Source organism: Sesamum indicum, linkage group LG2 (genome assembly GCF_000512975.1).
Source record: "Sesamum indicum cultivar Zhongzhi No. 13 linkage group LG2, S_indicum_v1.0, whole genome shotgun sequence".
In the NCBI taxonomy this organism is placed as follows: Eukaryota; Viridiplantae; Streptophyta; class Magnoliopsida; order Lamiales; family Pedaliaceae; genus Sesamum; species Sesamum indicum.
In genome coordinates, this window is record NC_026146.1 from 14,800,011 (window position 1) to 14,826,751 (window position 26,741).

The 26,741-nt window shown below is 31.6% G+C and overlaps 6 protein-coding genes across 6 annotated transcripts; 4 read left to right on the forward strand and 2 right to left on the reverse strand.

Moving 5' to 3' along the window:
* LOC105156198 (ankyrin repeat-containing protein At2g01680) lies at positions 223-3,809 on the reverse strand. Its single transcript, XM_011072269.2, has 3 exons — positions 3,238-3,809; positions 1,789-2,198; positions 223-1,363 (listed from the first exon to the last, which is right to left on the reverse strand). Exons 1-3 carry the CDS (start codon positions 3,524-3,526, stop codon positions 491-493), a joined length of 1,572 nt encoding a protein of 523 aa, XP_011070571.1. The 5' UTR covers positions 3,527-3,809; the 3' UTR covers positions 223-490.
* Positions 9,701-10,761, forward strand: LOC105156199 (defensin J1-2-like). Its single transcript, XM_011072270.2, has 2 exons — positions 9,701-9,843; positions 10,372-10,761. Exons 1-2 carry the CDS (start codon positions 9,780-9,782, stop codon positions 10,530-10,532), a joined length of 225 nt encoding a protein of 74 aa, XP_011070572.1. The 5' UTR covers positions 9,701-9,779; the 3' UTR covers positions 10,533-10,761.
* LOC105156200 (defensin J1-2-like) lies at positions 12,088-14,012 on the forward strand. The gene is made up of 2 exons (XM_011072272.2): positions 12,088-12,185; positions 13,660-14,012. Exons 1-2 carry the CDS (start codon positions 12,122-12,124, stop codon positions 13,818-13,820), a joined length of 225 nt encoding a protein of 74 aa, XP_011070574.1. The 5' UTR covers positions 12,088-12,121; the 3' UTR covers positions 13,821-14,012.
* LOC105156319 (patatin-like protein 2) lies at positions 14,704-18,721 on the reverse strand. The gene is made up of 7 exons (XM_020699443.1): positions 18,545-18,721; positions 18,264-18,445; positions 17,817-18,000; positions 16,793-16,954; positions 16,384-16,686; positions 15,360-15,535; positions 14,704-14,950 (listed from the first exon to the last, which is right to left on the reverse strand). The coding sequence occupies exons 1-7, from the start codon at positions 18,683-18,685 to the stop codon at positions 14,725-14,727; spliced, it is 1,374 nt and encodes a 457-aa protein (XP_020555102.1). The 5' UTR covers positions 18,686-18,721; the 3' UTR covers positions 14,704-14,724.
* LOC105156201 (defensin Ec-AMP-D2-like) lies at positions 22,017-23,398 on the forward strand. The gene is made up of 2 exons (XM_011072273.2): positions 22,017-22,116; positions 23,044-23,398. The coding sequence occupies exons 1-2, from the start codon at positions 22,047-22,049 to the stop codon at positions 23,238-23,240; spliced, it is 267 nt and encodes an 88-aa protein (XP_011070575.1). The 5' UTR covers positions 22,017-22,046; the 3' UTR covers positions 23,241-23,398.
* LOC105156202 (defensin Ec-AMP-D1-like) lies at positions 25,726-26,417 on the forward strand. Its single transcript, XM_011072274.2, has 2 exons — positions 25,726-25,872; positions 26,206-26,417. The coding sequence occupies exons 1-2, from the start codon at positions 25,812-25,814 to the stop codon at positions 26,397-26,399; spliced, it is 255 nt and encodes an 84-aa protein (XP_011070576.1). The 5' UTR covers positions 25,726-25,811; the 3' UTR covers positions 26,400-26,417.

The following is a 26,741-nucleotide window of genomic DNA, read 5'->3' on the forward strand; positions in this document are numbered from 1 at the left end:
GCCATGGAGATTGCTAAAACCCCTCACATTTCACAAACCTCACCAACAAAAATACTTGGCGTGGGAAAAACACAACCTTTGGTTAGGAATCCAAGAATTAATTGGTGCTTGAATCTTTGCTTGTAATGAACCAGCACAGAGAGCACAGATGAACATAATCGGCAACAGAATTGTTGCATGAAACTTAGAAATCTGCAGAAGGGAAGATTTAACAATGCATCAGGTCTCCACATTTGACATATATTCTCATGTGCATGAACATAATTTGGTATCATCTGTTTTGACCAAAACAACCCAATCTTTGTAGGCAAAAAGCTAGAACCATTGCATATATGTACAAATCAGGCCTACACCGTGGCAGGGTAAGAGAAAAACCTTATACTATGATAGCCCTTGAAAGATCTCCATATTGAAGTACATCATGCGAAATCAATTTGTCGCCATTTGTCACTTTGGAGCACCGTGAAGCAGCTTAAGCCAGTCCATGACCTCATAATGCATAAATTTTCTCATCTGAGTTATAGTCATCCAAGTCCGAAAAATTTGCAGAATAAGACCATGAGAAAGATTTACTTCCACTTGCACGCCTGATGCGTCTTTGAGAATCACTACCAAAAATCCCAAAATGCTGTCGGAAGACAAAGTAGCACAAACTAATTAGAGTACCGACAAGAATGGGAGCACCCAACACGGTTATAGTTGTTGCCATCCAGGAGCCTTTCTTTCCAACGACAACAAAAGATATCGACAGGAATGCTCCACAGGTGCTAATACAGGCAGCCCACATCATCTTGTTCACTACGGAGACGACTTGTTTCTGAGCCCTTGTGTCCCAGGCAACCAGAGTGATCTGAACAACAACCACCGACAAAGAAATGAACAGTGCTGTAGCATTCAGAAGGCAGAAAACACGAAAAGCAACAGTATCAGCAATGCGGGCTTCCCCTGCTTCCGCACCATCTGTCAGATACAGACCAGGCAAGTTGAACAATGCGACAAAAGCAATCGAGGCAACAAGAACAGCTACTACTGTCACAGAGTTAATGGTGTTTTGGACGGCTTCCCTGTGAATCTTTTTAAGTTCTTTTGCAATGCCAGAAACTCGTCTCTGTGTTTTCTCATTTTGTATGAGTTGGGACTGCACTTCATGCTTAATGTCGCTCACAGTTCTTTTGAGTTCCATTGCTTCATCAACTTGGCCAACGTGTCTTGCATGCTTGGCACCAGCATCTATGAGAGCTTCCTTAATTTCCAGAGCAGGTGTTCCATATTGGAGTTTGTCAGCTATGTCCATTGCAGTTTCACGTTGATTGTTAATGGCGTTGACATCAATGGATCTATACGTCAGCAAAAGGGCAACTATCTGTAACAGCATCAAATCATTAGGTTGGTAAGAAAATGAAGAAGCAGGATTTTCGTGATAAGAAAAAGCTGCTTCATGGGTGTGTCAAAGAGTAAAATAGAATTAGCATAACTAACTCATAAAGGATGTGATATTCGTAAATGCTGTTGTACACTTATTTAATATTTCGATTCATTGCTAGGTAGAAAGGGGCTAGTTCCATGAAAGTCTAGTGGGATTTCAAGAACCAGAATAGAATGATAGATGAGAAAATTTCCATTTCTGGTTTATCTATTCTCTCTTTCTCTCTTCTGTTTTATTATATCACGGGGTGTGTGTAGAGATAGGATTTATATGGACATACAGTCAAAGAAGGTAAACAACAAAGCATGAAAAACAGATCAGTCAAATTTCATCCTACCAAGAACATAACAGTGAATATATACCTGAGAACGGCTTTTCCGTGTGGCTATGTGCACAGCAGTATTCCCCTTCTTGTCCCGTTCATTCAATATTGAATGATCAGTTTCCAGTAATTCATCAACCACAGAAGTATCCTGACCTTTTACAGCCATATGCAGAGCAGTTTGGCCTTTCTTGTCTTTGATAGGGATAATCCCTGGATCCCTTCCAATAAGTGCTTTTACAATATCCAATTGGCCATATCTCGCTGTTGTGTGCAACGCAGTTTTTCCATTTTTCCTCACAATCCTTATTGAGCTCAGATCTGCATCTAATATCGCATTCACTACATCTAGATGATTCTGGACAGCAGCTGAATAAAGAGGGCTTGTGTTTGAGGAGTTGCATGCTCTACAAAGCTCAGGCCACCTGGCAAGAAGTTCCTTCACAATTCCTGCCAAAGAAGAAATCAGGATTACTAGTTATATATCGAAATTCTGAAAGGTGCCATATTTCTGCAGAGCAATACAAGCATTAAAATCCCACTTTAAGATGAAGCAAATTAACTTTTTCAAGTTCCCCTGAAACATCCAAGCACGTAAATTCAGAGCAAGAAGAAATCCTAAGCTTCCACCGGAAACTCAAGGGTTCTAAAAATTGAAACTGAAATAAATCTAGTCATTGTCACAAAGACAACAAATGCCAGTGGAATAATTTCTTTGTTTTGCAACTAAATAATATGCTCACCAGCTCAAGCTATGCCCCCAAACTGGAAACATGGAATCTAACAAAGAAAAGGAAATTTCAAGCAGCGCAGAATTGTTTGGGGCAGTGTCCAGAATCAATCAAGACTTAATTCAAGGGGAGGTTTTTATAGGCAGAACTGCTTATATTTAGACTTGTACCTCCTTAACAAAGTCGAAGACCAAGAAAAAAGTTTATCATTTATTACAATTCACTCTTGATTACAATAGAAAACTCGATGATTTTCATTCACCCAAGAACTCTTTTAACTCCACAAGGCCCCCACAATCTCATCAAAGCATTCGGCTGAACTACTTTGCCAATTTATATTTTACCTCGCCACCATGACCACTATTTCTCAACAATCAATAACCTTGACATATTGTTTAGCAGTTGTCCATGTTACAGATATGAAAGTTAAAGTGATTACTTTCTTCTGCTGCAGCAGGTGGAAGTTTAGTCTGTACCTATAATCCATAACTCAAAGCTGAAAGACTGCAGAATTTGCCATTTCTAACAAAGTACATATGAAGTAAGTAGCTTTGTAAAATAACAAGAGTTGATAAATATCACTTCTGAATGAGCTCAGAAAGCTCTATCCTGCATAATTTAAGTTTTATCAATGAATTTTTCACAATTTCCCCATCAACGAAACTTTAACATCAGCAAAATTCATCCAATTAAACAACAAAACTGAAAACTTAAACTAAATCTTGATAGTAAAACAGCAAAAGGGACTATGAATATACCGAGGTGTCCCCTTGCTGCTGAGACATGGAAGGCATCCATGTCCGATTTAGCCCTGATCATGACAGTCTGCAAGTCGCAGAAACCGAGCAAGTAGATGAAAATCTCAAAGAAATTATTCTCAGCGGCGATATACAGCGCAGTTTCCTTCTCATCATTTTGAAGGGCGACCAAAGAAGATGGATCAGACCCTTCATTCTCGATAAGGTTCTTGAGGGTCTGAAGGTCATCAGATCTGACGGCAGCGAAGAATGATTGGTGGGTTATGAATCTTAAGGACTTGGAGTCCATGTACAGTGCTGTAGTTGAGCAAGAACACGCACTACACACAGCAAGACTTTAAAGATCAACTCTTTTTCTTCTCCTGCTTCTCTATTTGTGAAAATAAAGCTGCGGTTTTCTGTTTCTTGAATTAGTTTCTGAAAGATGGGAGAAGAGGGTTCCTCAATGGTGGCGGAGTTGAGTCTTTTGTGCGTTGAAAAATGCTTCCCTGTGTCAGTGCGCTCTGAGAGAGAGAGAGAGAGCGAATGTCAATGTGCGAGAAGATTTAAGGATGAGAGAGTCCCCGGGAAAAAGACAGCTCTATACTTAGAAATGAGCTGTATGATTTAATCATGTGTGAATCTCAGTTTTTCAGCGAGACTGGAAAAGGGAGGAAAAACAAAAATACAATATACCGTTTGGATTCGTTTTCTGAGTGTTTTGTTGTGTTTTGTGGGAATAGAGAGATAAAAATAAAGATAAATAAGTATATGTTAGGGATAGTATGTATGTTTGGATTTGTTTTTGGAAATAATTTAAAATAAGTATTATATGTTTAATGTTGTGTTTTAGGAGACAAAAATTAATATTTATTATCAAATTATTGTCAAATCATGCATTTTTTATATATATTTATATATATGTATGTATTTGTGCGAAAATAGTTTAAAACACCTAAATAAAGTGTTTTTGAATGATGACAAACATTGGATATGTTTTAACTTGTCTCGAAAATAATTTGAAAACGAAAACAAACATAATGCAACTGTTTAAGTAAATTTGTCCATTTCTAATTAATTATCATAGACACCCTTTAATATTTAAAATGTATAAAAAAGGTCTAACTCATTTAACATTGTTAGCAAAACTGTTATACTGATGCTGATATGATGTTAATGTGACAGTCACACTTTTTAATTGTTAAAAAAAATCATTGCAATTTTTTTAATTATTTTTTCCGTTGCAATCTAATTTATTATTTTACATTTATTAGTTTTCATTTGTTACTCGCTTTAGCATGATTTTAGAAATCAAAAGTAATAAATTTACAACTAAACTGCTATATTATCTTTCGGTGTAGCTGGATTGATTTTTCAAATATAATTTTTTTTTTAATTTTTTTGGGTACAAGTGTACATAACAATTCAAACAAATATTTAAGTATTTAGAGGGCAAAAATGCCTAAAACTTCATTCAGATACTTTTAACAATCATAAAGATCACGTCCGTGCAAGCCTAACGATTTTACTAACGACGTTAAGTCAGTTGGACCTTTATACACATTCAGATATTTTTCGTTAAATCTCATTTGTACAACTTCTTAAAGTATTAAGAGATGATGCTATTTTGACAAAGATAATTAAGACTACACATTATATAGTTTACATAAACTTAGCATATAATCATCACATACCTTATAAGTAATAATTTGCACTTTCTTTTAGTTGCATTAATATAGAAACATTAATTTAACTAATTCAAGCAATAATTGGGAATCAAAAGTGGGATGTTAGTTGGCTGGTGAATTACAATTCTGGATCGCTATATTGGGTCAAAATTGATGTTGGTCACTAAATATTTTGAGGCACAACTTTAATCATTAATTTTTTTTTATAAATTATTACAATTTTAGTACAATCGTTAAAATTTGAGTTAGAACCAAGGGGATTGGAGGACACGACTATATTGTCCAACATGGCCAGACCGTGTTCTACACTGCAGATCCATACAAACTCATCCACAATGTTTGGTTTTGTGTTTTGGCCCATTTTAGAGATGGGCCAAAATACAAAACCTTGTTTGTTTTTGTGTTTTGCACACCTCCACTAGATGTGCAATTGTAATTTAATTTTTTTTTTATTCTTCTTTTAACATAAATATATATATTATATTTCACTAACAAACAAAATACTATATATACATACACATACTTATCTCTATTTTTCTCTCTCTATCTCCAAAACATCAAAAACATTAATTCAAACATAGTGATCATGTTCCACACTTGAACAGACACTCGTCCTTCTCGGCCATCTAAGGCGGCAAGATCTTAATTCTACCATGACTTTCCATGTTTCCTCCGATTTCTTCTGCCGGTTCCTCCAGCGTCGTGCCATAAATAACCACTTGATGAAGTTGGAGGAGGTGGTGACATTTCAGCTCAAGAAGAGCAGCAATAGCAGACTTAAGAACAGAGAAAGGAAAAGGAACTGTAGCAGCAACACTCGCTTTTTTCTTTCTTTTTTTTTTTTTTTTTCTCTTGGCCTAAAGTCGTGCTTCTAAATACACATTTTTCTTCACTTCTTTAGTTTGTCAGTTATGATTAGCTAGTTAGGTATTTTCCAGTTGTATTTAAATTCACCAGTTCTGGTTCTTGGAAGCACTGCACTTGTAAAACTGAATTCTCCCTTCTTCTTTCAATGAAGTTTTTTCCTTCCTTGGCTTGTTACTCAACATGGCATCAGAGCAGTAGACTCTGAAATATTGCTGTTCTTTCTTCCATTCCCAGTTTTTCTTGATTATGATCACCACTTCTCGCCAATGGTGGACAAAATTGCAGCTGAGGGTAGTAGTACAACAAACTACAAGAATGTACCTGAAAATCTGAAATTACAAGGGAATGACCACCCTGGAATGAGTCTGGTCTCAGTAGCACTCAATGGAAACAAATACTTTTTGTGGGTTAGATCCATCAAATTCTCGTTGGGAGCCAAACAAAAATTAGGATTCATCGATAGGACATGTCACAAACCCGTTTAAGACAAAAATGCAATGGAACAATGGCAGATAAATGATTATATGGTTGTATCGTGGATCTTGAACTCCATATCCAAAGAAATCGCAGAAGCTTTTCTCTATGCTACTCCAGCAAGGGACCTGTGGTTGGAACTTGAATCAAAAGTTGGTGAGAGTATGTGAGTGGCTGTTTATTTCACCAAATTGAAGAAGCTTTGGGACGAATTGGGATGTTTGGACCCTCTGCCTCTATGCTCCTGTGGAGCAAGCAAGAAATTGTCTGAATGAGTGGCCTCCAACCAGCTGATGCAGTTCCTAATGGGACTTAAACGACGCTTATGACCATTTGATGAATCAAGTGCTGTTGGTGGATCCATTGCCCACGGTTGGTAAAACCTATTCTACGGTCCAAAGAGTGGAAAAACAAAGAGGAGTGTACTCTGGCATCACATGCATTGACAGGGAAGGTGTGATGGCAGCACAAGTTGGAGAAACAAAGAAACAAATTAACAACAAAGGGACTTTCAAGAAAGGGGGACTCATTGACAAGAAACAGCTGCATTTTGATCATTGTAAAAAGAATGGGCATTCTAGGGAAACTTGTTTTAAATTGACTGGTTTTCCTGATTGGTACAGGAATCTTGCAGAACAGAGGAAAAGAAATGCCAGACTTCCCTATACAAAGCATTGACTGCAAAGCTGGAGTTGGAGAAAAGAACCTGCAAGAAACCCTGGTAACAGAGGTTCAGGAGAGCTTCTCTAAGCTCATAAAGACAGAGGCCTTGAAGGCATTACAAAGCCACAACTCCAGCCAACTATGTTCCAACTTTGCTGACCTTGAAGATTTTGCAGGTACATCACTATCACTTACTAAAACTGCATATATGTGCAACAACCTATGGATTATTGGCAGTGGGGTATCAGCTCATACGTGTGCTATTGCAGCAGCCTTTAAGAAACTAAGGCCCCTAAAACCTGAAGCCTCTTTAAAACTCCCTGATGGAACAATACAATCAATAAAGAATGAGAAGTGTGGGAGGTGGATTTTGGGGGCTTACCCGATGTAGACGGAGGAGCTGTTTAACCTGTTGGCGATGGTCTTGGTGCTCCATATAATCTTATCATTGTTGGTTCATTACATTTGGGTGCATTGTTTTGGTTGGCGCACTTTGGTGTTATCGATTTTGTACCATTTTGACCTAGTCCGAAACGGTCATAACCCTTTCAAATTATCCGGTGAGTGCACAGTAGTAATTTAATTCTTGGTCCTTGTTCTGAACTAATAGTCTGTCCTTAAGCTAAGTTGTTGGTTCTTTCACTTTTTCTCCAAATATGATGAAATGTGTTTCTGTTTTGGTAGTAAATTTTCTTAGTTCACGGGGTTCAAAAGTTTTGAGCAGATCTCTATTATTGAGATGAAATTCCAAATATTCTCTTCGTTTCTGAAAGAAAGTAATTTATTTCCACACTGGTTGTGGGAAAAAAATGTTTTCTTTTTCCTTCTGATCTGAAATTTAGAAAAAAGATCTACCTACCCTGCATCTAAAGTCGTATAGTCGCAATATTTTTGTTTGATCTGTTGTACCTCAGGATCGGATAATAATCTTTTATAATTTCCTCGTATCCTGGAGTTGGGAATTTCCTGTAACCATAGGTGCAAGAAAAGATTTCGGGTGCCAGATGATTAAATTCTTGAAGTTCCACATAATCTCTTCGAATGTTAATTGGGATAGTTTTGATCGGTAAGATGTTTGTGCAGTTATAGGAGATAATGGCGTCAGGTCCGAAAGTTGATGTGTTTGAGGAGGTTGCAAAGCATAACAAGGTTAAGGATTGCTGATTATTATTAATGGAAAAGGTAACATCAGTTTCTTTCTTAAATTGATTTTTCCTCGGAATGGTGCAGCCTTCCAGAGAAACGGCCAACAGCTCTGAGGCAAGACGCAAGTTCTGAATTCTCAAGTTCTTTCTTGCATTCTGCATGTGTGCTTCTGTCAACTAAAATTCGTCTGTTTTAGGGGAAAAGAAAGACACTGATTTTGCTTGAAGAAATTAATTGAGATAAGCTTGCATGACACCAAGTATGTGGGTCTGATTGAGGATTTGTTCTCTCAGCCTCAACTACCAGACTTCAAGATGTACCTTGGTGTTGCGGGTGCTAGTTCCGATGCTCAACACGGATTAGGTGAAGGTATTGATGACCTAAGCACAAGCAGCAGTCATAGAACTAAAATGAAGAGGGCAATTTTCATACCAAAAATCCTAGGAAAAGTATCTGTAATTTGAAAATTTTAAACCTCAAAAGAGGTCTGTATTTGTAATAAAGGATAAAACAGTCATTTTATCAAAATCGTTATAGTGTTTTAACCGTTGTAAGGAATCTATGTGTAATTAGATCAAGCTTGAAAAGAAACGATGTAATTATCCTTTATAGAACTGCCCCTATTATGAGGTTTTCCCTTAATTTGGGGCGTATGTTACATGGATTTATTTGCAATTTTGAGAATCAAGCGATTTAAATACAAAACAGGAAAAAAAAAAAAAGATAACGATGTCAAAAGGTGCAAAATAGAAACATAAATCACAATGTGAACACATGATGTATGACCTTTTGCTTTACCATTATACACCAAAATAGGAAAAATTCCAATTCACACCGATTTGATCAGATTTGATTTACTTATTATGTGATAAATATATAATTTAAGCTAAATGATTAAATACATAATAAGTGTGTATATTCGTTACATAATTAAATTTAATTTAAATAATATTTTTCTCAAAATAAATATTGTATATACGAGATGTATCTATCCGTTCAAAAAAATTGTTCAACTACTAGCTAGAAACATCACTGGTGAAATAAAATAGAAAAAGGGACCTATGGGGCCAAGAATGAATAGACCACACTGAGATCTTGGTGCATCATGATGGGTTTATTTATTTAATTTTTTTTAGTAGCACACAATTTAATATATCAATTAATAAATTATGATTTAATATATTAATAATTTAAATAAATGAATAATTCAAAGGGAATTAAGAAAAAAAAAACCATTATTGTAGAAGTAGATATACATTCACGTTCGTGAAACTCAAACAAACAATTTTTTGATTGTAAAAAATTCAATTTTACCGATCAAACAGGGCATCTTTAATGTATTGGTGATGGAAATTGGGCATTTAAATTTGAAGTTTACCCACAGAAGCTGCTACACAATGGGAGAAAGGGAAAAGGGTACCAAGAAAAAGGGGGAAAAGGAGAGTTTGAAAGCTAAAATGTGCACAAAAGTGAGGAGCCACAAAAATCTCACACTTTGATATGCACTACACCTCATTAGCATATACAGTAACTATTTTAATTTAAAGTTAGGCCAAAAAGGAGAAGATGTGAGTAGTCATGACTCATGTTTTGATATACTTTTACTTTTTTGTTTTCCTGAAAATCACCATTTCATTGCATGTTAATCCTTATAAATAGAGGGATAGAGAGCAAGAAATACATAAGCACAAATACACACACATACACATTCAGTGTGAGAAGAAAATGGCCAGTTTTCTGAGGTTGTTTGCTGCTGTTTTCCTCATGCTCATGCTTGTTTTCTCCTCTGGTAATTTCTCATCTCTTTTGCACCACTCTTCGTTATATATGTTCTTGTATCGTGGACGTAGATTTTACATGCAACATCGAACGCTCCCGATCGAGAATAAAAATATAATTTTACGCCGAAAGTATTATGGAGTATTCGCGACTCATCCGTTGAGTATGTATCGGACACATAAAAAAAATATTTCTTTTCGTGAAAATACGTAATATTAAATTTAATAATTTCTTTTCAAATATTTAGAAATAAGGCTGTGAAAATCCTCGATTACATCGACCGTACCTCTCATAATATTTATTAATTGTACATATATTTTTTTACCTTTGTTATTTATTTAATTATTAATATTATTTGTCAGAATTGTTATTAAGTGATACGAATAGGTGACACGAACATGAATCAAATTAAATAAAAAAAAATAAAGCATCCCTTCAACATTAAAAAATAAGTTATTTTTCAGATATTATGATCTTTATAAGAGTTGCAGCCAATTAATAACTATTAATTCTAATGGTCTGAATTTATGATGATCAGGAATGGTGGCAGAGGCAAGGATATGCGAATCAAAGAGCCACCGGTTCAGGGGAATTTGCGTGAGAAAAGCCAATTGCGCGGCGGTGTGCCAGACTGAGGGTTTCCACGGCGGCCGCTGCCGGGGCTTCCGCCGCCGGTGTTATTGCACTAAGCACTGTTAAACCCTAGCTCTTTTTCCTTTATGGAGAGTTAGATCAATAACAATCAATCACTACAACTCCATGAGTGTAGTAATTCAGTAATATTTCAATAAGAAAGGACTTTCCCACACGTCAGTTGGGTGAAGTCTTTCCGTTAGTGGATGGTGATTCATGTAATTTCTGCTATTTATTGCATGTCTGAGCGTTGTTTTTTGGTGGAATTAATAAGAGTTCAAGGACTTATTTGCAATTGTTTTGCTACTATAAACTTAAATTAAATCCATTGAGTAGAGTGGGGGTACAAGCATCGTGGTCCTATATTTCTTTATTATTTGTGATTTTAATCATTTTCTTCGCTTTGAAGTTCATCTGTCATCACAAAAAGGGTGAACTGAAAAAAAAGAAAAAAAAAAGGACTGATCATCAATTTTAATTAACAACAATTTACTTTCAGAATATCTCAAAAGAATACAGCAGATGAAGTTTTGGTAGATCATATTTGTTTGAAATAGTACTTCTTGCCATTTCATGCAACAACTCGATTCCTTTTTCAACCGAAAGTTGAGAAATTTTGAACGTAGCCATATTCTTCACAAAAGAATAGGGAAAAATTGCAATTTTGATCCTGTAATTACGAGGGTGGTAATTTTGATCATCTACGAAGTTATTTTTACAATTTGACTCTGTAATTTTTCAAAATTCGTGAACTGAGGACACACTAATTTCTGGATTTTTGGTCAATTTATGAATTTTCGACCAGAATTGTGAAGATCAAATTTTTAAAATTGATTTCAACAGAACTAAAATTACCACCCTTGTACTTAAAAGACTAAAATTATATTTTTCCTCAAAAATGAAAAAAATAGTAACACAACTATATTGATAATTTGAAAATAGTAACAAAACTATCTTGATCATTGATAATAATGCTAATGAAAATTCCTTTTGTTTTAACAATATTTAGTGAGTCTTAGAATAAAAGATCGTAATGAATCATTTTACCTCCAAGTAAATATACACACACATATATATACATATATCTTGTTTCTTGAATATATAATTATCTATAACATAATTGTACAAATAATTAAATACTACCGAATAATCATCTCTATTAATTAATCACCAAGGAGGAGAATGCTTGTCTCGATTTATGTGAATTTATTGTAATTTATTTCATAGTATTCAATTATATTAATCGAATGATGTATTAATTAGTTACTCAATTTATAAAAATATTGATATAATAATATATATAATTCTCTTTTTTATTTGAAAAAAATAAAGAAAAGAAAGCGTAGATCCACAAAATCTCATGCTTTGATGCAAAAAGGGAATTAAGTACATGACATACTCTTACATGCACACCGAATTTTAAGATTTACAACTTTAAAGTGCATAACGTTATAGCTGTTCTTAATCCAAAAAGTGAAGAGACAAGATTAGTGCGTGCATGTCTGTAATATTTACACTTTGATGAGATCTCTCCTTTATTCTCTGCCATATACTCGATTTTCCCAATAATGTAAGGGGGGCTTCAAACCTTATAAATAGACCTCAATTCCAACTCTTTCTTGCACTGATCACACACTCTATACTGTTTGAGAAAAATGGCCTGTTTTCTCAGGATGTTTGCTACTGCTTTTGTCATGCTGATGCTTGTCTTTTCCACTGGTAATTTCTTTCATCATTTGAACCTAGATCTGTATATTCACCAATTTTAGTAATTTGTTGCACTTGTGTAAGATGAAATAGTTACATGACCTCAAGTAAGGTTCGGGTTTGAGTCCTATAAATACTAGTGAAATTCATGAGAAGATTTTTTTTTTTTTTTTGGTTATGGTTAATACCCGTGTTAAAAATAATAAATCGTGATTAATATTAATTAACTATAGCTATGTCAACAACTACTAGTCGTTGTTTCCAATGACGAGTCAAAAGTATTAATCACATTTAAAAATCATGCAAAATATTTTGGCGATAACTCAAACCATCGTGAATGTTCATTTATCACGATCAAAACTTAAGTTTTGTATTGATTTTATGTAAGGTCTTAATAGATAGCATTAATTTTCATGATTTTTAAGCCGTAATTATTTATAATATAGGAATAATTCAATTTTTTTTATTATGACTTATGTTGCGTTTTAGGATATGATGAGGGTAGAATTCGAATTAGTTGGGATCTTATGGACTTTGAATATCAATTGATTTGAACAAAAAAGTAATTTTCTTTTTATTATGTAGATTTTACAATTACCATCTGAATTTTAGGAAGAATGATACAATTTTATACTAGAAAGATAAAATAATTCTATATGTGATCACGTGAAATGTACTTGCATAACATCAACGTTTTTATTTCTATTTTTTTATTATTGATAATTCACATGCACACACACAGACACAAACTATATATTTAATTGATATCATGTTAATGCATATAATTAATAATGTCAATATGATTTGTACATTTAAATTTTATTTATTTATTTGAGAATATGTATCTAAATTAGCCAACATACTATTATTATAATATTTAATACATAATACATCAATATTTTTAAATCAATCAATAAATTTGAAATAAAAAAAGATACTATTATTAAAAATAGACTAAATATATATCTATATGTATTGTGAACAATTGAGCAATATCAAGCGCAATGCATATTAATTAAAAGGTATGTTTCATTTTGTCATCTGAATTATGTTCGTTCTTTTACTTTGTCATTTAAACTTTTTTTTAGTTAACTTACTATCTCAACTTTGTAATGTTTGCATTTCGTTATATGTATGATTTTTTTTTTCTGGTTGATCTTTTTGCCCGAAAAAAATTACGTTTTGTATATATGTAATATCTAAGGGCAATGTAGTGATGTTTTTCGGCATGTGCATTGTATGCGATATTTTTTTGACAAAAAACTAAAAAAATATTCATATATGACAAAGTGCAAATTTCGTAAAATTAATATGTTAGACTAAAAAAGATTTAGATGACAAAGTGTAAAAAAGAGCATGACAATATATAATTTATCCTTAATTAAAAAATGAAAAAAAAATTGTATGTGAGGCCTCCAATAATTAAATATAGATAATTAAGTTGTCTGAGAAATAAGAAAAAGAAATGAATGGATTTGGTTTGCAGGAATGGTGGCGGAGGCAAGGAAATGCGAATCACAGAGCCACCGTTTCAAGGGAATTTGTCTGAGAAAAGCCAATTGCGCCGCCGTGTGCCAGACTGAGGGCTTCCACAGCGGCCATTGCCGCGGCTTTCGCGGCCGCTGTTTTTGCACTAAACACTGTTAGCTAATAATTCTTGAATGATTTCGGTGATTTTGATGTTGCTGTTGTGTGTGTTTTGGAATAAGGAAAGACTTTCTACGTTTGTTAGGTAGAGAGTCTGATGTAATTTCTGCAATTTATGAAGCACGTCTTGGAATTGTTTTTTTTTTTTCAGTGGAATTAATTAACAGGGAGTTCAAGGACTTGTTTGCAAATTGTCACAATTGTCTCGACTTTTTTTTTTTTTTTTATTACGTTTCGTTTCTAAATAAAAAATAAATTATTCCTTGATCATAAATAACTATGATTTAAAAAAACATGGCAGATCAAAATTATTTATCACGTTTTTAAATAAAATTAATGTGAAAACTTAAATTATGAGCAAGATAATAAACCTTTATTAAGATTTTAATCACGGCCAAAACATTCCAATTGTTTACCGTTACAAGTTTGGACCGATTTTAGGAACAGAAACTGTAATCGTTATTTTGAAACACTTTTGGTAATAATTTTGTTGTCCCAAAACTATAACACATAAAAACTGAGGATTATAACGTCATCGACTATTTTTCTTTCCTCATGAGTGTCAATAATCGTTGCAATATGGAACGGTCGTCTGTTCCATGCCAAATTCCACTTTTTTTTTTTGTAGTGTAGTTTTACTTTAGTAGTAGGTATCATTATTGTTGTAAATAGTTGTTATATACTGATATTTAATATTAATGATTGTAATTGATATATTTAAAAACTAGAATAATAGTTCATCCATTTTACTTCAAAAAAGAAAAAAAGAAAAATCCCTCAATCAATCTATTAAATAAAACAAAATCTTAAATCTGTATACAGATTACACGACATAATACAGAGAAGAATATAATTAATTTCAATGTAATGAAATCAAATGAAATTCAATTTAATATAGTAATATTTATTTCCAAAACAGTTTATTAACAGGGGGAGTTGAGACATTAATAGAACACACTAAGGGGTAAGACATCAACCTTTCCCTATAATTATTCACCATTGACTCCATTTTCAGCCTGCTGCCAATCCCGTCGCCGCCGATCCTTAATTGCGCGTGCGTCGTCGGTCTCCTGCTCTCTATATTCTTCGCCAACCGAAGTTTCCTTTCAGTTGACAACAAACGCGCAAACCTGACCAAAATGTTCCACAATTTCAGCGACTTGGATGAAGCTTCTCTAGAAGTTCATTGTCAATAGCTCATATGAATATATATATATATATTTATATATAGTGACAAAATAATGAGTTATTTTTCTAATATAATTTCTAAAATATATTAGAAAATATGGGGTTCAGTACAAAATCAACCCTCAATTAGTTTTACGAGTTCACCAATTTTATATTATCAAGATATTAATTAATATTAAATGGATAAAATTACAGTTTTAGTCCCATAAGATAAAAAATTCAATACATTTAGTTTTTAACTTTACGAAATAATAATAATCACAATAATAATAATAATAAAATTAAAAAAATATTTATTTGGGTCTAAAAAATTATGTAAAAGCAATAATAATAATAATAATAAAAGAATACCTGATAATAGCATCCTCATTTGTGCCTCCGTTTTGGAGGGGCTGAGATAGACCAGTGGAGAAATCAACCCTCGAAACAGGACCTTTAAGCAGCCTCTCACCAATTGTGACAAGTCTGTCCAAGTTTTCTCTTGTCGCAACATCCACTGAAGATTCTATCCCACATAGTGTATCGTCCTATACATATACGTCCACATGCAAAACAACTAAATTAAAGGAATGCCAAAAACTTAAATTTTAACACTCAATTAATTAATATTTATTATAATTGTAGCTGTCGTCAAAATAATAGTTAGAATTAATATTTTGACCATACTTTCAAAATGACGACTAATAACAAATTTATATCATAGTTAATAAGTATTTATTATGATCTTTTTATTTTTAATTATGATAATTAATTATAACAAAAAATCATACTTCTTCCTGCATACATTATAAAAAAAATAATTAATTTTAGAAAATAATACAAGAACTATGTGCAGTCATATACATTTTGCAACACATATTCTCCATTTGGCCATCCTGTGTAAAATAACATGGCTGCAAGAACTCTGTATAATCATTTTTTTAGAAAAAATAAGATATAAATAGAGTAAATAACAACGAGTTCTCCTGCATAATAATAAATACTTTCTTATTGTTTAAAAAATTAGAAATACCTTATTCATTTTAACGTTTGTCGAATAACTAACCCACGTTAGTCTCTGTTAAGTTTTTACCTATTTTTTTTTTTTTTTATGAATTGGCTAAAATGTTCAGGTGAATTATAAAATTATTTTACTTATTTTTAAAATTTAAAAATAATGGACTAGAAATGCAAGAAGGAAATTTCACTCAGTGTTATTTTTTTTACAATTTTTCAATTCTTATTAAAAAAACAAGGACAAAGTATTTTCCAAACAATGAGGGGCGAGTAATTATAATTGTGTCAAATTTTAGGAGAGTTGGTTGTAATTTATCCTATATATTATTAGAATAATTACTTTTTGTTTTTGAAAAAGAAAAAAAATGATGAATGTTACCTGGATCCTAAGGTAATTATCCTCAGAGAAAAGAGCTTGGAAGAGCAAAGAAGTGTGAAAATCAACCATATCTGCACTAGCTTGAGTGAAAATTTCAAGCAAAGGTGCAGTTCCCCCATACAGCAACCAGTCCAAAATACCCCATCTGGCTGCCAGTTTTGTGTTATACTTCTCATCAACTCTCGCAGCTCCTGTGCCCACTGACACGATCAGCAGACGAGGTAATTCCACAGCCCTCATTCCCAACAGCTCCATGTTGCTATCGAACATTTGTTTCATTACTTCTGATATAGCAATCAAGGCCTTTGAAAAAAGAGAAAGAAAGAAAATTAAATGGAAATTCGATGTAATACGATTTTGTAATAAAAGATCTGAACTGAATTGTGTATTTGAGAGCTTATATATATACCGGATTATTTGCAGCGACACCGCCGTCTATGAGGTTGTACTCTCTTACATTCCCCTTCTCGTCTTTTGTCGCGAACTCATGCCCAGGAAAGAACGTAGGAGCTGCTGAAGTACTTATGCAGATGTCTGAAAATTTAGCATCTAACAATGCTGATCTTTTTGCCTGCAATAAATATATATTCAGGTTAATTAATTAACGTGCTTAAAAAATTCATTAGTGATTATTTATTAAGTTTGATATATAATGTATTATGCATTGCCTTTATTTTTTTTATCGATAATTTATTAGTTCTATTTGTTTTATTTGATATCCCGGTTGAGGTAATAATGACGGGATTTTGATCTTTAATATAATCACTATTTTTACGGATAATAATGTAAACATATACAAAATATTTAAGTATTTTTATATTGTATGAGTAATTTAATAAATAATAATTTATAAGTTCGCTATGTACGTACTTTATATGTATTTACTCCTTTTTATATCAAAAATTCTGATGATCATATTGTATATCTTCTGTGACGTACCAAAATTAAGTCAACTATATGAAATATAAATAATGATGTAATGTTGTATAGAAGTACAAAAAGACTTAATCAAAACTTATAAATGTTCAACTCTCATATTAAAAAACCAGGACAGAGGGAGAGCATAACATATATATATATATATAGCTAGTTTTATTACAGAGTTTTGGAAAAAATGCAAGTAATCTCTTTATCACCTTATAAAAAAAATAATAGTAATTTATTTTTTTTAAAAAAAAAATAGAGCAACTTACCTTCTTACTTTTCTTTTAAAATGAAGCAACTTACTTCCTTAGACAAAAAGGTAAATTGCTTCATTATAAAAATATAGAGAGATAAGTTGTTATTTTTTTTTATAAAGAATAATTTGCTCATTTATAATATTTGAGAGATAAATTGATGTTCACCCCGTTTGGCTGTGATGAAGACGTGAAGAGCAAGAAACAGTAGTCCAAGACAAAAGGCAAAGGGACACGTGGACAAACAATACATACCTCATATGTGGAAAAAATCACAGGCTGCAAACGTTTGATGTCAAAAGCTGGAATAACCACATTGGTAATAGACTGGCTCAACTTTGTGTGTTTCAGCTTCTCTTTCAATATCCCATGTAGGTGCTTCCCGTCGTACAACGGCCCCAACAAAGATTTCAACTCTTGCCCAAACGGAAACCATGAGCTGTATAACATCACAACATCATCAGATCATCACTTGATTCAAACTTCATAACATCACAACATCATCAGATCATCACTTGATTCAAACTTGAAATCGGATTTGATCGAATTTAAACCAATTATAAGGTAAGTACTTGATGCATATACACAAAAACTAATAATACAAGTGCATTTCTATGATTGGTTTAGTTCGGCAAACCTAATTATTTGTGTAAGAATTTTGTGAAAAGTACGTAGTAAAGGCAAAAACAGAGTTATAATTACTGCGTCTGTGGAAAAATTTTCGGGCAGTTTTCTAAGTAAAAAGGCTTGATGTCCTTGGCAGCATAAAGGGGTCGATTGTTCTCGTCGGGAGATGTCAGCATGGCGGTAACAAGGCCGCCGGTGCTCGTTCCGGCTATAACGTCAAAGTAGTCAGCAAGTCTCGTTTGCTTGCCGTCTAGCTCCTGTGTACGTATACGTACCAAATCACATGTATTGCAAGAATCAATATCAACTATAAATGACATGAGAATTGAGCTGAACATATGATGTTAATTACGTACCTGAAGTTGAGATTCGAGAAAATCAAGGATAACAGCGGGGATGATACCTTTGATGCCGCCGCCGTCAATGCTGAGAACAGTGATGTAGCGGTCATGGGGTAGAGGATGACCGGGTTGACTACAGGATGAACTTCTCTCCATTGATTTTTCAGCACGACGGAGTTACTTGATCAGAGTTCCTCAAGATTAATGATGCATATAAATATAGTGTGTATGTGTATAAATTAATTAAAATCAAGTGGAAATATAATATTTTATTAAATTGAAAATTCAGAGTTAGGTGCGTGGATTAATTAAATAAATTATAGGGCCACATGATGCAAGTGATGTTCTCATCTTAATTAATTTTGCACCTATCAAAGTTTGGAATTATTATTATTATTATTTGTGAAGTAATTAAGAGGCAGCTTCCAAGTCATGGGGATCATTCAGTCTTAGTCTTATATGATGTGAATTATTATATTCACATCTATTGAAATAGATACCGAATATATATATATAAAGTATTGGTTTTGAATTTAAGAAAAAGTGTAGGTATTAATTTTATATTATTAGATTAAATATATTTTGTACTATGAAAATATATTTATAATCACATTTGCCTTTTTTTTTTTTTTACATTTGCCTCCTTAATATATGGAAGTTAGCGAAAATTCCCTAACAAAAAATTCGGGATCAATAGAACAAATTGTCCTTCCTAAATCTTTTTATTTACCTCCCTAAAATATATTTGTTATAAAAATTTTTTGGGTGATTTTAAACTTTTATTTGAAAATATTCAAGATTCATCGTTTTATTATAAATTATGTAAGATATAATTAATATTTAGAAACTCAATATCTGCAGTAATGTTTTATAGAGTAAATTATTTATTTAAAAATACATATAAATATATACTAATCATGCATGATGTAACCATATATATGATGCACATAATTTTACAAAAATGAATTAAATGTTATATGATATTTTATATTGAATTATTACTTGAATAAAAATATAAAAAAATATATCATATCATTACTCATAAAATTATAAAATATTATGGATTAATTATATAATAACTTTGTATATTTTACATGACATATATATATATAAGCTCAATATAATTTTTAAAAATTGTATTTACAGTATTATCAGTAAAAAGTTACACACACATTTTAAGGGGATTAATAAATAACAAGGGCATTTTTATTCTAAAAATTATGACAACAAATTATCAGAGGAACTCTTGTTACTTTTTATACTTTAGAGCGATAAACGCCACTGTAAATATACTTCAGGAGTAGAAATTAATAAAATGCATTTATCACATATTATTATGCTACTAGTGTTATATGTATACTTTGGCATGTATATTATTATTATTGATATATTTTAAACAGTTATTATTTTATTATATTTCTCAACAAATATATCAAACGTAATTTTTTTTTTAAAAAAAAAGTTTAATCCGAAGAGCAAGAAACTGTAATATTTACAATAACAATCGCCTTGTGATTTCAAACATTATATTAAAGGTGTTTGGTGATATAAAATTATCAGAACTGACTCATATATATATATATATATGGCAAATTGTACAAGAAATTAGAGGGTGATTCATCATCATCATCATTCATGATATTGGGGAACAGGTTCAGATTTTTTAATAAAAAATGACCGGATGATCACTGCTGCTGACTTATTAATATAACTTTAATTATTAATTGTTCAAACCAGACTTAAAATTAATGTGATTAAATTAATAGAAGAACATTCACGAAGAGATCATATACACGTAAGAATTTACGAGTAAATTACATCGATATTGTTTCTATTTATATAAATTTGTATCTTAAATAAAATTATAATTACATGTCTAAAGTTATTTAGATTTAAATATATACGCATTTATATCTTTTATAAAATTATAAATATAATTTTTTTTTTGTAAAATTCTATATACAGTCCAAAGTAGAATGTCGATGTAAGTTCTTAAAAATTGTACTTATAATTAATATTATGAAGAACAAGAGATATTTAAATAATTAGATTTAATTTTAGATAGCATATATTTAATTTACCTTTGATTTAATTGGCTGTTCACCTACTAGATCTTTGTTTCTCCATTAAAAAGTAAGTATTTCTTGTTGTTTTTTTTTTTTTTTATCAATAAGTATTTTTTAATTATGCCTATACAATAAAATCTCATTCATTATTTAAATATCGCTGACCCTGCTCTATTATATGTAAGATAAAAATATTATTTTACAATTATGTAATTTATTATTCTGAATTATGTCACTGATGTTACTAATTATTTGCTGTCTTTAAGAGAAAAAAAAAAAAAAAAATGTAATTTATTATTCTGAATTATGTCACTGATGTTACTAATTATTTGCTGTCTTTAAGAGAAAAAAAAAAAAAAAAAGGTTCTTTAAGGCCCCCTTTAGTCTGTCGTAATGGGATTTCATAATATCTGAAAATGATTGTCAAAAGTTTGATTGGATCCATTAATTATAATATTTGAATAGTAAAACAGATAAATTAAGTGAAAGAATGGATTAATAGTCTTTTTCAAATCATATATATAGAATCACTATAAAAATAATTAATTTTTACTATATTACAAATGACAACGACTTAAAAATTATGATAAATTAATACTATTAATCATAGATAAGTTTTTACCTTATTTAATTAATATTTATCGTGATTGTTAGCCATAGCTAAAACATTTGTTATGATTTTAGCTATGACTAATATTTTGATCTCACTTACTAAAAAAAAAAATTAATGATCGTTATACAATTATAATTAATTTGTATTTATTTTAATTGATCCGAATAGCGAAATATCATATTTCTTCTGGTGCATATATTCATAAATGAATGAAATTCATATTTGAATACTGTCATCCAAAGAAAAGGGATACTATTTATAGATATTAGGGATTATAAAATTAAAAATTAAAAATAGCAAGTACTAAAGTCATAAAAAAAAAAGAAAAAACTATTAATTGTACTTGCCACTTTATTATGATGTCATTTGTGCAGACGAGAATATACGCATCCAAAACCCAACCGAAATACCTAAAATTTAAAAACCGAAAAAATATTAATTTTAATAATTACATATTACTAAGAATAAATTAAAATTTTATAATCTACTAATTAAAACGTAGTGGGCATGGAAAGTGGCATCAAATGATCTCCTCCATTGCAACATTGCAGAAAAATTGAGATGAAAAGAAGACACCCCCCTCACCTGTTGGAAAAGAAAGTTGTCATAAATTCAGTAACGACATTCTTATTTTATTCTTATCTTTTGATATATCTGCAAATGTAATAATAATGAAGGGTTGAAAATGAGAAGCTAGCAAGCACGACTTTGAGGATGTCTTTATCTCTAATTTAATTCTGAGATTCCCTCCTTAGTATAAAAAGGAGGGCAAAGGCATTTTAATTTATCATTTTAACTAAGCCTCTTCTCACTCATCTCTCTCTCGCTCATCATCAACATGATGAAATACTCCAAGCTTTTCACTGTGGCTGCTGTGCTCCTGCTACTGCAGATTCTCCTCATCCATGGTCTTAATTCTCCTCATCCTGTTCCTGCTTTGTTTAATTCGTTGGATTAATTAATTATTTTTCTAGCAATTTAGAGTTATGGCTTAATTATATATATATTTTTTTCAAGAATTATGGGCGATGGGGTTTTTTCGATTATATTATCATCCTCGTCCTTCGGCTCTAGCAGCCACTAAATTGGAACACACTAAAAGAAATATAATATTTAATTATGATTAATTATTATAATTAATAATAAATAATCGTAGTAAATAGTTATTGACCATGTGGTCAGACAACTATTGTTGGTCTTGGTTTTTGCAAGGGCGACTAAAATATTTGATATGGCTAAAAGCCAACGCAAGTGTTTTTACTATAGCTCTTAACTATGGCAAGTGATATTTTCATGATAGAAAAAGTAGTTTTTTGATCCGATTTTATATATTTGTGGTTAATAAAAATTATTTATCACTATTTTTAGCCATAGCAATTATAATATTATAGTCAATGGTAATTTTTTTTCTAGGAACGGAACCAAAAATAAAAGTTTTAAGGGAGCCAAATATTATATTTTTATATTGAGTTCATATGAATTATAACTACATTGTTCGGAGCAAATATATAAAAAAAATTAAAATTTATGTATAATTTCGAAAAAGAACTACAACAGTTGGGGTGTGGGGGTGGTTAATAAATAAAAATAAATAAAATTTATGTTGATGTTTTAGAAAATTACAAATATCCACTTGCGAATTCATTAAATTTAAGTGAAAAATCTTTTATCGCACTTTAATATTATACAACGATATCATATCAATACGCATATATCATGGTTACCCATCATCGCTATATATTAAATTCAACTTAATTTAATTTTTGAAAGAGAGACGTGTCAAACAATTCATAAAAATCTTTCTTTTTTTTTTTTTTCAATATTATTGGATGCAGAAACGGAAGGTAATTCGTCAGCGGATGCAGGGGTGAAGGTGGAGGAGAAGAAATTGTGTACTTACAAGAGCGAGAAGTTCTGGGGAGTATGTCTGAGCGACATAAGCTGCGCTGATGTTTGCAAGCGCGAGGGCTTCGAAGGCGGCGACTGTCAGGGATTCCGCCGTCGTTGCTATTGCTACAACCATTGCAAGTGATCAATTAGTTCAGCACCACATGAGAAGTGCATGCGTGCAATGATTAGTGTCTCTAGCTATCCTTCATATGAATATCATCAGATTCTGTTACATATATATATATGTTTATCACCATGGTTTAATGCCTTAATTTGGACAATCTTGTCTTCTTTCTTTGATCGAACCTTTTATTTCCTCTATATATATACTTTGATATCACTGAGCTTGTTTGTGACGGAATTTTGGAGCAGATTTTCGACAAAATAATTGTGACGAATTTCTTGATGATCATAAACTCATAAACTTAGTCACAAAATTATTGCAATGAAAAAGTCCACCCATCGCAAACCTTACAACGACCTCCAGAGTTCCGTCCCGACGAAATCAAAAAATGATTTTGCGATGAATAATTGCAAAACATTTTAATTCCATCGTAGAATAATTTGTAACGTACAATACCATTGCACGACAATACACCAGATAAATTTGTGACGACTACATAGCGATAATGCAAATTCGTCACAAAGCACAAATTTTGTTATTTAACTATATATATAAGAACTTCACTAAAAAATATTATATTCCAAAACTACTATGGCATTTTTACTTATAGAGAGATTGATTAGGCCATTTTTAGGAGTTTTTTAGTACTAGGGGTGACTCAAAAAGACAATTGCTTTTTAATCCCACATAAGTTGGCCAAGTTTGATTGTTTTTCCAATCTTATCTTTATATATTTGGAACCGTCTTAATCCAAAGTAGGTTGACCTCTGTGCCAGTAAATATAAGATTGGGTGAGGTATTCAGTTCAATCGTATCTTGTCCAATCCCATAAAATAAGCGAATTCCTTACAATAAAATTCTATTATTATTGTCCTAAATTGACATTTGTCTTTCAATTTTAATTGTTAGGCCAAAGTGAATCTCCCAATCCCACCTCGCATGACCAGATAAGCTATCGACACTTGTTCCGTAATAATGTGGGGATCATAAAAATTGCACGGGCCACACCTCAAAATATACAGTGATTGGAGCGGATTGATCCAATAAAAAAAATAAGTTTATTTTGAATTGTTTTAAAGTATTAATACCAGGGATTAGCCTAGTCCAATGACTTAGGACTGTCTGATCCTGAGTCTGGTCAAGTTTGGGTTAGTGGGGTTGGCCTAATTGGGGCATTTTTGTTTTAATAATGCACAATATGTACATTTCATTTTATTTTTTTTTAAGTTGAGTATACTAGTAGATTTTTAAAACTTTTGAAACTCTAAAATTTAACTTTATTGTTTTTACTTTTCAAATTAGTATTAATGAATAATGTACCAAAAATTTATCTTTATTGTTTTTAATTTTAAATTTATAGAACATTAATTCATTAATACTCTTTATTTACTTTTTAAAGTATATTTGAAGTCTTTTTGGCTTGCCATTATCTAAATTTATTATTTTGTAAGCTTGTTAACTAAATTTTTGTTTAAGTTGTGTAGCTTTGACTGCTCTTTTTTCTAGTTATAATTTTTTTATTTAATTTATTATTTATTTATTTTATAAAATAATAAAAATTTAAGTAATTATTCAAAAGATATTTCAATTTCATAAAAAAGTAAATACAAAACATGCCTGGAATGGGCTTGATCTGGGCCTCAATTGGGTTGGACCATGGGTTGAGCTTAAATTTAAAAATAAACCTATTTGGAGTCTATTTAAAGACTCAAAACTGAACATAAATAATACTAGATAGGTTTTGAGCTGGGCTTCTTCAAGCTGGTCCGTGTCAATTTTGAATCGCCCCGACCCGCTATGCACCTTGGGGCACACCACATGAAAGTAAATTATGTATTAGGTTGGATTGAATGCCCAATTCAAAGATCCAACATATAGAATATCACAATAAGAAAATGATACAATAACTATGAAAAAAATTAAAGCAAAAACCAACATAGAGTCAATTAACAAGTAAATTTGTATTACACATGTACTTTATAGATTGTGGCGTATCCTTGGCCTGTTGAAGGAAACACTACTTGATTCATGATTGTTGTACTATATCTTTTTCTATTTATGAAAAATATATCAACCGAAAAAAAAATAAATTTGTATTGCTAACTAATCTACACTATTAAATATATATTTTAAACAATTTTACTAAATTTGTTAGCTAATAACTTTTCGTTGCTAAATACATTAGCAAGTAAATTTAGAGCATTAAATAATATAAATTAACAATAAGAATTTTACTTACCAATTAACTCGACGTTAATATTTTTTTATTGTTATTGAGTCATTTTCTTGAAGCGATACGATCACTCAAGGGACAACTTGGAGCAACAGTTGGCAGAATTTCAGAAAGAAGCAGCTTTTGTTCTTCTTATCTGTAGAGATCCAAGGTTGATCTCAGAAGTCATGACTTTTCAGGATTTTAATTATCTCTAATTAATTCAATTGGCCTCAATTCTTTTACTCTCCAACAACGTAACTAAGAGCACTGTAATCTATATAACGCATGCTTACATACTCACTCTTTTTCTCAAATTAATAAAACACCTGCTGCTGCAATACTTATAATCAGCCTGCTATCGCACAATCAAGATCATGAAGTATTTAACAGTCGTGATATGTGTTTTCTCGTTTATGCTTCTCCTCATGATCCAGGGTTCGTTCTATACATATAATTTATTTCATTGTGATATTAAAATAAGCAAATTACCTCATATGAAAAAAAAAAATAGTAATTTACCCGTATATTTTTTAAGTAAAGAATTTGCATCCCTGTCTTCATTTTAAAAAATACAAGAGACGAATTATTGTATTTTGAAGAACACAGGTGAGTAAAAAATTGCTATTTTTTTTTTTCATAAGGAGTTAATTTGCTCAATTGCAATATCACGTGGATTGTTTACATTTTCTCTATATATAATTCTCATTTTAGTAAAAATAAACAGGTGTTTGAAGTGATGATTGTGTCATATATGTGTTGTGGATGCAGGAATATGTCCAGGTGCGGCGGCGGAAGGGCTGAGGGTAGAAGAGAAGAAGAAAACATGTCTGTACAAGAGCAAAAAATTCGGCGGAATTTGCATTGCTGGTGCTAAATGTGATAGCGTTTGCAAGCGTGAGGGGTTTCAAGGCGGAAAATGCCGCGGCCTCCGTCGCCGCTGCTATTGCTTTAAACCTTGCTAGCGCTCTCTCTCTCTCTCTCTCTCTATATATATATATATATATATATATATATTGTGAGGAGGCTGGAGACTTGTTAAGTATCTATTTATGCTATGAATAATTATGAACCTTCATCATGAATTAAAAACTGATTTACGTATTTTGTATGATCTTGTATCTTATTTTAATTATTATATATATACTGTTATAAAAATATTTCTTTAAATATAGAGTAAACTCAATAATATATATCTTCTGATATTTCTCATAATTATAAATACTATTAATTATTTAAAAATTTATAAATATCTCTGAAATTACAAATACTCCTACACTGAGCTTTTACAAAGAATTAGTTATTAT

Excerpts from the sequence above, each read along its gene's own strand:
- LOC105156198 (XM_011072269.2), bottom strand. The coding sequence starts at position 3,526 with ATGGACTCCAAGTCCTTAAGATTCATAACCCACCAATCATTCTTCGCT. Across the intron at positions 2,199-3,237 it reads AGCAGCAAGGGGACACCTCG|GAATTGTGAAGGAACTTCTT; the intron begins GTATATTCATAG and ends CTTCTTTGGCAG. Across the intron at positions 1,364-1,788 it reads CACGGAAAAGCCGTTCTCAG|ATAGTTGCCCTTTTGCTGAC; the intron begins GTATATATTCAC and ends ATGCTGTTACAG.
- LOC105156199 (XM_011072270.2), top strand. The coding sequence starts at position 9,780 with ATGGCCAGTTTTCTGAGGTTGTTTGCTGCTGTTTTCCTCATGCTCATG. Across the intron at positions 9,844-10,371 it reads CATGCTTGTTTTCTCCTCTG|GAATGGTGGCAGAGGCAAGG; the intron begins GTAATTTCTCAT and ends TATGATGATCAG.
- LOC105156200 (XM_011072272.2), top strand. The coding sequence starts at position 12,122 with ATGGCCTGTTTTCTCAGGATGTTTGCTACTGCTTTTGTCATGCTGATG. Across the intron at positions 12,186-13,659 it reads GATGCTTGTCTTTTCCACTG|GAATGGTGGCGGAGGCAAGG; the intron begins GTAATTTCTTTC and ends TTTGGTTTGCAG.
- LOC105156319 (XM_020699443.1), bottom strand. The coding sequence starts at position 18,685 with ATGGAGAGAAGTTCATCCTGTAGTCAACCCGGTCATCCTCTACCCCAT. Across the intron at positions 18,446-18,544 it reads TTCTCGAATCTCAACTTCAG|GAGCTAGACGGCAAGCAAAC; the intron begins GTACGTAATTAA and ends ATACGTACACAG. Across the intron at positions 16,955-17,816 it reads TGATTTTTTCCACATATGAG|GCAAAAAGATCAGCATTGTT; the intron begins GTATGTATTGTT and ends TATTTATTGCAG.
- LOC105156201 (XM_011072273.2), top strand. The coding sequence starts at position 22,047 with ATGATGAAATACTCCAAGCTTTTCACTGTGGCTGCTGTGCTCCTGCTA. Across the intron at positions 22,117-23,043 it reads GCAGATTCTCCTCATCCATG|AAACGGAAGGTAATTCGTCA; the intron begins GTCTTAATTCTC and ends TATTGGATGCAG.
- LOC105156202 (XM_011072274.2), top strand. The coding sequence starts at position 25,812 with ATGAAGTATTTAACAGTCGTGATATGTGTTTTCTCGTTTATGCTTCTC. Across the intron at positions 25,873-26,205 it reads GCTTCTCCTCATGATCCAGG|GAATATGTCCAGGTGCGGCG; the intron begins GTTCGTTCTATA and ends TTGTGGATGCAG.